The sequence below is a fragment of the Schizosaccharomyces pombe genome (assembly GCF_000002945.2).
Source record: "Schizosaccharomyces pombe strain 972h- genome assembly, chromosome: III".
NCBI lineage: Eukaryota > Fungi > Ascomycota > Schizosaccharomycetes > Schizosaccharomycetales > Schizosaccharomycetaceae > Schizosaccharomyces > Schizosaccharomyces pombe.
The window spans coordinates 2,248,738-2,259,977 of NC_003421.2; the positions used below are offsets into that span (position 1 = coordinate 2,248,738).

The 11,240-nt window shown below is 36.4% G+C and overlaps 2 protein-coding genes and 7 long non-coding RNA genes across 9 annotated transcripts; 4 read left to right on the forward strand and 5 right to left on the reverse strand.

The window, feature by feature from the left end:
- Positions 1-121: 121 nt before the first annotated feature.
- Positions 122-7,915, reverse strand: bgs4 (cell wall and secondary septum 1,6 branched 1,3-beta-glucan synthase catalytic subunit Bgs4). The gene has a single exon (NM_001023491.3). The coding sequence runs from the start codon at positions 6,407-6,409 to the stop codon at positions 542-544; it is 5,868 nt and encodes a 1,955-aa protein (NP_588501.1). The 5' UTR covers positions 6,410-7,915; the 3' UTR covers positions 122-541.
- On the forward strand, positions 740-1,850 carry SPOM_SPNCRNA.7682. Its single transcript, NR_197018.1, has one exon. It is a non-coding gene; the product is annotated as a non-coding RNA (long non-coding RNA).
- SPOM_SPNCRNA.7683 lies at positions 6,202-6,561 on the forward strand. Its single transcript, NR_197019.1, has one exon. It is a non-coding gene; the product is annotated as a non-coding RNA (long non-coding RNA).
- Positions 7,916-8,040: 125 nt separating the features above from the next.
- On the reverse strand, positions 8,041-8,401 carry SPOM_SPNCRNA.7684. The gene has a single exon (NR_197020.1). It is a non-coding gene; the product is annotated as a non-coding RNA (long non-coding RNA).
- On the forward strand, positions 8,048-8,396 carry SPOM_SPNCRNA.7685. The gene has a single exon (NR_197021.1). It is a non-coding gene; the product is annotated as a non-coding RNA (long non-coding RNA).
- Positions 8,402-8,671: 270 nt separating the features above from the next.
- SPOM_SPNCRNA.7686 lies at positions 8,672-9,510 on the reverse strand. The gene has a single exon (NR_197022.1). It is a non-coding gene; the product is annotated as a non-coding RNA (long non-coding RNA).
- SPOM_SPNCRNA.1278 lies at positions 8,917-11,092 on the forward strand. Its single transcript, NR_150145.1, has one exon. It is a non-coding gene; the product is annotated as a non-coding RNA (long non-coding RNA).
- On the reverse strand, positions 9,032-9,430 carry SPOM_SPCC1840.13 (uncharacterized protein; the record flags this gene model as incomplete). The annotated part of the gene is made up of 1 exon (NM_001431051.1): positions 9,032-9,430. The coding sequence occupies one exon, from the start codon at positions 9,428-9,430 to the stop codon at positions 9,032-9,034; it is 399 nt and encodes a 132-aa protein (NP_001417983.1).
- SPOM_SPNCRNA.7687 lies at positions 10,418-11,055 on the reverse strand. The gene has a single exon (NR_197023.1). It is a non-coding gene; the product is annotated as a non-coding RNA (long non-coding RNA).
- Positions 11,093-11,240: the final 148 nt, after the last annotated feature.

An 11,240-nucleotide genomic window follows, 5' to 3' on the forward strand; every position in this document is an offset into this window, starting at 1 on the left:
TTCAACCAAAAGATCAATTTATGTACGGTATCATAATCTACTTCAATACTTTTACACAATTACATCACCTTATATTTTAAACAAATATCCATTAACTGACCAGCAATAATATAGGTAAAAGTTTTGTGAACCAATGGGAATTCTTATTCATTTGTATATAGATAAATGAAGAAATGTATATATATGCATAAAATCCTAGCCCATCAAACTGTAACCTGAAAAGGCTTGTAACAAAACTCATCAATCTCAAACTTGTAAATGGTGAAATAGCAAATGTAACGTAGATAGAAAGATGGTATGAGTAAAAAATGATAAACGGTTAACCCTTTAGCTTTGCTTTTATCCTTCAGAGCTCAATAACTCAAGTCGAAGAGATGGGACCAAGCACATGCTGAAATGTATGAATGAAATGAGTGTAACAAATAAAATTAATAAATTGCTGAGATACTTGACGAAAGCTCATCAGAACATCAGTGTAATATAATAGCGAACTAGCGCATCTTTTCAAATTCATTTTAAATGATTTTTCTAATAATCCCATCTAGTAAGTGGTATTGAATTCGAAATGGTATCTGTCGTACCAGAAAGAATAATTAGCAGTATAATTCGTGTCCCTTGGTTGAATGATACCGCTACCAATTGAAGAGTTAGTTTGGTTCCATCCAACAGCACCCTTGGCAACAGCCTCAGAAGCAGTTAATCCTTGGCGGATTTCTGCACCAGCTGCCAATGGAACAATAATAAGAATAAGGAATATTACCAAAATTGAAAAGTACAAGGCTGAATAACGACGAACAATACGTTTCCGCAGTCTATTCTGCTTGGTAGAGAAAATAGGAGGACGAATTTGACGACTTGGGCGCAACCAGAAAAGAAGAACTGAATGCCAACGATCAATATATGGGATACAAATCACAGGAAGCATAAAAAACAGTAATAAGTGACCCAAGAAGAAATCAGTAGCAAACAAATTAAGTTCTATGGCTTTACAGACAAATTCACGAGCAGGCAAAGTAAAGGCATGATAGCCATATCCTTTGCCATACCATTTACCACTCCACCAAGAAATATTAGCACTATCTTGTTTGACCTCACGAGATAAACATAATAGTGTTAAAATTTTGAAGATAAAACGATGAATTGCAGTAACAGCACAGAAGGCCAACACAGTCTTGGGTAATGACCATCCATCAAGGAACCAGCAGACTTCAAAAATAGCAATGAAGATGAAAATTTGGATCGTGTGGGCAATTGCAGCAAAAATAGATGGAAACTTTTTACAGCACAATCCAAAGGCTGGACCCAAACAACAAGCCATACCACCAAAGAAACCTGACATACCAAAGCCTGCTGCAATAGGAATGAGAGAGATAATAACAAGTCGCAAAATGGGATTAGTACCTGTCTTTGTGTCATGAACATATGGGCTTGGATTATTTGGATCAGTGATAAACATGGGATTTCCAGGCTGAGAATTGATAAAGAAGTAAGGGATAATGGCACCAGCAGCTAACAAGGCAGGGATTAACACATCGCTAAAGAAAACATTCGTAAACTTTGCTCGTGGAGTATCCATTGAAATTTTATCGCTTGGTTGACCTAGTACCCTACGTTTGTAACCAGTTATTCTAGTGCGGGTTAATCGACAATATCCGATCCATGAATTGGCATGAGAACGAGAATTACCTCTCGAAAGCCAGCGAATAAACTCTCTATAATCAACAAAGAAATCGTTCCAATCAAATTGATGAGGATTGAACAAAAATGGAGCAACACAAAGAGCCATGATTGACACCCACCAATAGATCAAGTGCGCAACCCAAACAGTCATAGTACCAAACAACAACATCATTAGAAATCTAGCTCCAATGTAAATTGAAGGGACTGCAAAGCGTGAATACAAGATGGAGAAAGGTAAACGAGCAGTAGCAAAACCACGACCAGTACCAATATATCTAGCACCGCCGTATGCAAGATCCGAGGTAATAGCTTGAGAGTACACTTGGCAGGTAAAAACCTCAAACAAGGGGGAGAAAGAACCAATTTGCTTGAAGAATCTTTTTGTAGCTCTCCAAACACCACGTTCAATTAATTCATGCACAGTAAGGGGAATAAACGAAATCCAAAACACAATGAAAATTGAAATAACACATCTCTTCAGCCAAGACAAAACGGGTCCCAATTGATAACAACCACGTGGAACGATACTAGTGTCGTAACTAAGCTTTTGATTACCGTTGTAATAACAAACAGTGACAACGTGATAAATTGCTCCTAAGTTGATAAGGACCACCATGAAAAGTTGAACAGAAAGCATAATAAACATATTGTTAAGATGGAAACCGGGGTGAGCAAAATAAAAAGAAAGGAAACGGTCAAGTTGAAGCTGCGTACCTAAGTAATAATACTCACGGGATAACATTTGTTCACCCATACCAGTACCAACTTTTGTGTTGAAATTCAAAATTGAGCCAAAACCTAAATCACGACCTTTACCACATTGGAAATACTCGCAATGCTTGATACGTCCACCGCGAAGCATAGCATTCATACCAGCATAAATATCTTCGTTGACGTGTAAACCTTTTTGAGCTTTAGAAACACCGCCACGTGTAGTCATAAAGATACCGTTAAGAAAATCTGGATGACCATAATGAAGTTTACCGCCAATTTGCGCAAGTGTACGAGAGAAAAGAGTACCGAATGTTTGTTCTTTGCCTGCTGCAACGTCACCCAATATACCAATGTTCTCAGAGAAAATGTATTCACGAGCACCAAGAATAGCTACAGGATGCTTATTTCTTTCACGAGCACTTTCAGAATAGGGGTTAACATTGTCGGTCTCCATTTCTTCAAACTCAGCAAGAACACTTCGAATCTTAAGGCACTCTTCAAGATAATTATCTTGATTAGCATCAATAAGTTGAATATATTCACCACGATAGAATGGTAAGCTCATGTTTTGATTGTCAGATTTACCATCACCAAGAATAGGATTACCAGACAAACGAATACGATATTTCGGACGACGACGTTCATTTTCCATAATTTCAGAGTGACCGTCAATCAAAGCAGCAAACAATTGAGGTTCCGCACCTTCTTCTTCAGGAGGATCTTCGTCAAGGTAAGCAATTTGCAAATCAGGATAAGCCCTGAGAAGAAATTCGGCATTTTCATACTCTTCCTTTGTGAACTTTGCATAACGTTGCATTGAGACAACCAACTTGAATTTTCGACGAGCCATGCGATCTAACTCCCTTTCCAAACGATCTGTGTTACCACCAAACATTTGAACGATTTCGGGGTTTTCAACACGATATAAAAGCTTGATAGCTCTGCTATAGTTCATAAAACCGCTGATAGTACGATACAACGTTTGACTTCTTAAGGAAGCCCAAATACGGGTACGTAACGTATACTCGGGCATAGCAGATTTGAAACCAATACAGTAAAAAGGAAGATCATCAACTTTACTTTTATATGTACCTTCCTTTTCAGAGACAGAATCATTTTCATATGGAGCATTTTCCTCTACCAGAATCTTAGTATCCTTCACAAAACAGTCCCATTCAACAGGATGAAGCTGTTTCAAATATTCTAAAAGGGTGACACGAGACAACTGGTCCTCTTCTCTAATGATTTCTCGCAATGATAGAAGAATTTTCTCAGCATAATGAGGAATCAATACAGTGAAAGTAGGCATGTTGTCAACAGGTACTGGTTCTGGAATGGGAGTAGCTAAAGATTGTGCAAAGAAAGAAAGACGACGCTCTGCCTCTGAATTTGCAGGGAAGAAAGTAGTGTGAACAATATTATCGTCCTGAGAGACAAAAAACGTAGGGGTTCTAAGAGTCCTACGTCCTTCTTCAGCTGGAACTTGATGATACAGAAGACGTTGTACATGATCAATGGAAAGTAAATGTTCACGATACATAGAAATGACAATCGCATTCCAAATTTGTGAAATTAAAATTTTAGGTTTGTACTTAATTTCCATGTCATTCGTGGCCAAAATTTTACCATAAATTCTTTGGGGCATACGGCTAAAGATATTTCTCCATGGTGTGAGGATCGAAATACCTAAGACGAATGATCTTAAAACAGAGAAGATAGTATTGAAAATAATATACCAAAGGTACGTATCCAAAAAGAAGAGAATCAAGTCAGTAAAATACATGATACCCAAAATGATCCTTGGTTGGACAAAACATAATCTGCTACCCGCCCAATAAATAGAGCAAAGATAAGGTCGCATGGTACTCAAAACAATAATAGGATCTCTGATAGACAAGGTAAGGAAGAAATAAGATTCAGCAAATTTGCATGTGAAAACACAGACCCAAATAATAACAGAGAGTGCTTGGTTATCAAATTTTAATGGTGCAAAATTTGAAGTGAAATACTTGTTTGCCAAGTATTTACGAGAATCTTTCACGGACAATTTTCCAAATGTACTTTGTAGAGGTACAAGAGAAAAGTAGACGTATGTAGCAATAGACATCAAAAATGCAACTACACCAACAGCGATACGTCGACCACTACGCTGTTGATGCTTACTTGAGAAACCGAAGATATAGACGATAGGAATCAAGTTAATGATAGCGATTAAAACAATGATACATAAACGCTTCCAAATGGGTTTTGATCCAGGGAAACGACGGGGGACAAAAAGATATTCACACAAAGAAGCAGCAGCCATGATAATACAAGAAACAACAGAGGTACAAGCAACAGCAGCCCATTGGGAAGCACCTGTTGGCTTGGGACCATCGCGCTGATGGAAAGGTTTTGTGTAAAGAGTAGGAGAGTTGAAAGCAGTAAAATACCAAAACATACCAAAGTGGATGACCCAAATACGATTGAAATTGGTAATAAGATGAAACCAAGAACGGGATTCATAATAAGTTTTATAAAAAGCACGATTCCATTGAACTTCTGGAAGCCTATGAAAACGCTCAGAAGCAGGAATATCAATAAGACGAGTGCCGTCTTCAAAAATAAGACGTGCTATACCCTCAGCATGCCAGAAAAGTTGGTTAATATCATCGTATCCAATTAACTGGTCATGTGGACGTTCCCGACGTACATATTTCCCATTGATAATTTCAAACTGCTGATCGTGCATATATTGGTAGAGTGGGGAAACAATATTATCCAAGTAATATCCTTCAGGAACTGGTTCAGTGACGTTTTGTGCCTCAGGTGAAATAATATAATCGTAAGCACATTTGAAAAGGAAGGCTATTACCTCAGGCATGAAACGAACATTGTTTGCCTCACCCCACAACAAAAGCCACAATGCAATTTGTTGAGCACGCTCGAATTGAGTCATTGAGCGCATGTGAGATCTCCAACGATATTCGGCGGATTCTAAAGAATCATCGGTATTAACATCAATGTATTCGTCTTCCGCCTCCTCGGGTTGCTCCTTTTTCTTCTTGCGCTTGAAGCGAGACTTCCTTGGAGGCTTAACAACTTTAGGGGCTTTTTTGTTTCGAGAAAAGAACTTTCCTTTCTCTTTGATAGAAGTAACTTTACCACCATAAATGCCAACATTAGCAAGACCGACTGCATCTTCCCGATCCATCTGAGAAGCAAAATACCATTTTTTATAGTTAGCAATATCACTACCAATATAATCGGCATGAAGCGTAAGCAGTGCTTGATCTGGAGTCATGCGAGAAGCACGAGAATCTAAAAGACACATAAAAAAATCATACATATTACGCATGGAATCGCGTTGGAAACCCAATTTATTGGTTAGATCAATGAATATGTCTTCAATCTCTTCCTTAGTTAAAGGGAGTTCGTTTTCAGGAGTCCAGGCAGGATAAGGCTCACGATTTGTGAGATTAGCGCTATCGGCATAGAATGAACCACTATCGCCATCCAATGGGGTACCTGAGCCCGAATTACCAACAAAAGAAGAGTTGCTAAAATCATACGGACTGCTACCGTAAGGCACACTGTTGTAGACGTTAGCCAACGAATCGGAACTAGGATCATAAGCGTTGTATCTACCATCGCCTCTCAAATTGTAAAAATTGTTGGCATCTGAGGGCTGAGCATTGTAATCTGAATACTCAGACTCGTATTCATCTGAAGGACGAGTAAATTTTCCTTTTTCAGTGGAATATTGATTGATACCTGAAGAGGCGGTGTCGACAGGAGTGTATTCATCTCCATAACTTTCAGTTACACCAGTAGGGTAATCATACCCATTGTAACCCTCTCCATACATAGAATCGTAGTCAGCCTGATCCAAAAACTCCTCATTGGAATACGCATCAGCAGGCTGGCGTTGGTATGCATTTTGGTCATCATAAACCTCTGAATCGTAAGCGTACTGATCATCCGAGACAGCATCATGACCAGTAATACCTGAAACATTTTCATTATTTCCAGACATTTTCTACTATGCTTAAAACTTGTAAATAGATTGAGGAATGAGGACTAATTAGAAATATGGTGAAAGGAGTTCCCAGTTAAAGAATAACGAACAGAAAAAAGAAAAGAATGAACAATTTCAATAGGAACTGAAAAGAGGGACTGATGACTTAATGCTTATCCGCTCTTGTAAGCCAAAATGAAAAAAGAACCAATTAATGGATGGAATAAAATATCAGAAAAGTAAAGGAAAAGAAATAGAAATACAAACACTAAAAGAGAAAAGCTTCAACAAACAAGATAAGCAAACTCCGTGAATGATCAAAGTGACTTATCTAAAAGAAATTCACTCCGTTAACAGGTTGAAATGACGATAACCGTATGTAAGGGTGGATAAGCGTCAAGTTTATAAATGGCGATATATGGGTAGATATTAACGAAAGAAAATTTCTAAAAAAAGGAAGGAATTCCCTGTAAAAGACTGTAATGAAAAAGAAAGAAAGGAAATAAAGGTAAGCAGATGATTTGCCAAAGCTTTGAAATAAAATTTAAGTAAGACAAAATCTACTCCAATGCGATAAAATATCAAGAAAGTAATGCACTAACAGATGCGTGTAAAACGGAGAATGCCACAAATGATGAACCCAAAATACAAGAGAAAGGAATATACAATAAATTTTGAAACTCGGAAAAAACCGAAGAGCTCTTAATTTTTTTCACGCTAAAATCACTGTATAAAACCCTTTGCAAACAGTACGTCTATTAAGACAAAGTAAAGAAGGCTCAATGGACAAAGCTCCTAAATACCAATGTCTGTCGATTCAACAGATGAAATGAAGAAGCCAGAACTTTAAGAAAAGAACTAGATGCTGTTGATTCTTGGGGATAAGATAACTTTCTCTCAGTCTTTTTCTTTGATTTAGATATAAAAAAACTTCAAGGGCACTCCAAAAAGAAGGGGAGGGGAAAGATTTTTTTTAAAGCGGGAAAGAAGCGAGAAGAAAAAGGCTGGTGGGTATAAACGAGGAGTATCCGCAAATGATCGTTATTATATGAAATTAGCAATAATAATAATAAAAGAGAAAAAAGGAAAACTTTGAATCTCTCAAAAGCAATATGAAACGAATAAAAGACCGTCAAAGTTCTTTTTACCACAAGGTATAAGAATTGAATAACGGGGAGGTAAAAGAAGAAGTAGAGAAAAAAAAACGATGAAGCAAAAACAAGTCGGAAAAAAAAACCGATGCCTGTTTGTTTTCACAATCAAGGAAAAACTTTTGTTGCAGTCCAGAAGGCAAATGGGGTCTTGCTCTTTTTTCAAAGGAAACTTGAAAAAAGCAGGCCTAGTTGCCTCACACGAAGGAGACTTTAATCGGGAGAAAAGAGAATAATTTAAAAATACGGATTGTTAAACAGTTTTCCCGATATGTGAATCCTATAGACGTTTGTTTTCAACCAAACTTCAGGACTACGCAAACACTTTCGAGATGTGTTGTTGGCGGAGGGTAGTGTTTGGTTCAGGAGAGACGGCTGGCGTACGTTGCAGGACCACCATATAAATCTTAACGAAACACAATAAAAATACTTAAATATTATTAAAAAACTAATATTTAAAAGGGTGACTACTAAGCCATAAAAACCCCAATGGAGAGGAGTATCGAAGTAGTAATCAGATGCAATTTTTATCAAGACAAGCCGGTCCTTTTATAAGCAGCGTAGTTGGTCTTGCTAAGTAATTCCTAATGTTGATACCAGCAGCTCGCAAAATATATGTATCAATTAATAGAAGGAGGGATAGTTGAAGGCAAGAAAGAGACTGCAGAAAACATGAGCTATTGAGATGAATAAAAAAAATTATAAAGTTAAAAAACTGAATGGGTGAATTACAAAAAAAAGACAAGAAAGTAAATAATTAAAATTTGTTTGATATAAAAAATGAGTACGATGGAAGTAAAGTTGTCGAATAATCAAAAAGAAAAAATATCTAAGCAAGAGAAAAATATGCAATAGAAAAACAGATCAGATTTTTTTATTTAAATCGATCGTCTTTCATGAAAAACTAGCTAATATTTAAATGTATTTTATTCAAACCCTCTACGCTTTAGCAGCATTAGCGGAACGAATTACGTTTACCAACATTAGGAATGTCTTTTCATTCAATTTGCACACTTATAAATAAACATCCTGCTGCTATTTTCGTACAATCCTACTATGCACATGCTTTCGAGCAAAAAAAAAAAATAAATAAATTAAAATTAATTAAGTTAACCCTACAATAGAAAGTGTAATTTTTCGGTTTTCACTATAGTGAAATTTTTAGTGACGGTTTCTTGCCATATTGCTAGAATCGTATGTAAAATACTGGATATGGTGTGGGATGGAAGAAGCAAGAAGGTGGCAGAAGAGAAAGTAGATAAGAAGAATGGGATAGAATATAATGGAATCAATGTGTCATTGGAAAATTCTTTAATAGTTCTTTTACGCTTTTTTTTTCTAAAAAGCTTCGAGGTGCAACATTTTTCTTTGACTTACTACCTAGAAACCAAAATGTAAACAATCGGTTATGTACAATGTAAACAAAGGGAAATTTGTTGTAACCATTGATCATCCTCTTTGCTACACCACTGATTGGGAAGAGCTGAATCTACAAGTAACGCTGTACCATTATTTCTATGACAACCGGTAACGGGCTCCGATAGGGTAAATAAACAAAGCTCGCTACGAGTAAACAATTGGTTTGTTTGGAATTGGCATATGGGACCGATAATAGCGGCTGGAAAAGGAAACGGTAGAAAACGTGAAAAGTATATGAAAAGAGCAGGCTAGATGAGATAGCAAAAGGAATAATGGGTAAGATAGATGGAAGAATAGAGTTGAGCGGGGAGAAAGATTTGGGTGGTGGGTAAATGAGGAAAGAAAAAGGTCGAATTATTGGAATGCAAAGGCTGATTAAGCGTAAAAGTTTTAAATCCTTTTTCAATGGCGCAAAAACTAGCCTGGTATATACATGGATGCATATTACCAAGATCCTATAAAAGTCCATTTGAAATTTCGCTCTTTTTTGGCTGTCCCTTCTACTAGGGAAGCGGCCAAAATTCCTATGAATAGAATGGGGAAGATGGAAAGGCCTGGTTCCTTGATATAGCGTGGTTTAATAGAATATCCTAGTAGAACATTGGGTATTGCCACAGAACTCGCAATGCAGAGCGGTGGAAAAATAACCGTGTACGGGAATTGAAAAACCATTGATGGAAATGGATGCTACGGGGATTTTGGAATGCAAGCAATTATAGCGAAGAACCGGAATCACATTAAAAAATCTAAAAAATTCATCAATTCTCCTTAATTAGATACTATACATTCAATCTCTCCATGTATTCAAATCTCTTAAATTGAATTCGTCTATTTCGCCAATTGTCAATTACGTTTCCATACCGTACATTTGAAGTAACGTTAAAAATATTTTAAAAAAACAAATTCATTCGGTTGCATGTTCCGATTCTAGTAGAACGATATTATTTGAAAATGGTTTCTTTCTTCTAGTCTACGAATTACCGATTTTTTTTCTCGTCATGAAATCGCCCGCCATCGGGAACTTAACGAATCAATTGTACTATAGCGTCTCGGTTTAAAGACGGAAAGGAAATTTTAGTTGGTTTGCTATCGTAATTCCCTGCCAAAAGCAATGTAAAACGGGAATCCGAGATAACAGCAACCCTGGGAAAATCACTGTTTCCTATACCGGTTTCTACAACATTATTCTATAACATTATCCAGTGAAGTTAAGACTAGCGGTGGTAAGTTAAGTCTCCTCATTGTTTACACATCGCCTTTCGTCCTGAATGCTAGCGAATGTTTTCAAAGAAGTTGATTTATGGAAATCGCTAGACATTCAAACTGCGTAGTATAACAAGCAGCGTCGGTTGGACGATACATTGGCGGAAATTTCAAAATTAAAAGAATTTACTTCTCTTGCTCTACTACATTTCCTTTTTATCGCTTTATTTTTCTAATAAACCTCTATTAATGCTCTTTATGCATACCTTTCTTGTTAATTCTATACTACACTAATCTTATTCTATCCTAATTCTGGTTTCCCGCCAATTTCAATTTAATATGACTTTATGCAAGACAAAAGGCCGAGACTTTATCCATGCAATTGTTTAAAATAGATCAGACATACTTACATATAAACGCTTCCAAAACAAGCTTAGCGAACAATAACTTAGCTTGCACTGGTACATCGGAATATTCACGATTATTACTAAATTGCCACTCATCCCTGATTCCTGTATGTGCTAAAATTTCAAATTACTTTTTATCGCTACATTGTTATGTGCAGCCTCGGATGATACCGACTATAATTTGATACTAACTAGTTTGTAATGATGGCATTCAAAATGTTAGCAATTCATTCACCATACCTGTCTCTACTAGTGTATGTAATTGTGAGTCTAATAAGAAAAATATGAAAACCTTAATGAGCATGACACTTTGTTTTCTGTTCATCACACTCATCAATAATTCAATGGGAAAACGAAATGTGAACGGATTTTAAGTTGCTGGAATGGTAAAATGCGTTCATTCAATAATGTGGAATTAAAAAAAAAAGACAAGAAAATAAAAACTTACAAATTTAAAACATACTTCATAATCCAAACTATTCTATTTTTTTGTGATTTGAAAACGAAATCACAAATTTTCCTTATACGAATTTACAATCCTTGTAGAACACTATGTAAAGTTAACGTAGTTTACAAGAATAGTGTTTTTTTTTGGTAAAAATTATCACTGTTGCGATAAATTAAAAAAACGATGCGCAACATTACTTTAAAAATTTGATGCGATTCATG

Excerpts from the sequence above, each read along its gene's own strand:
- bgs4 (NM_001023491.3), bottom strand. The coding sequence starts at position 6,409 with ATGTCTGGAAATAATGAAAATGTTTCAGGTATTACTGGTCATGATGCT.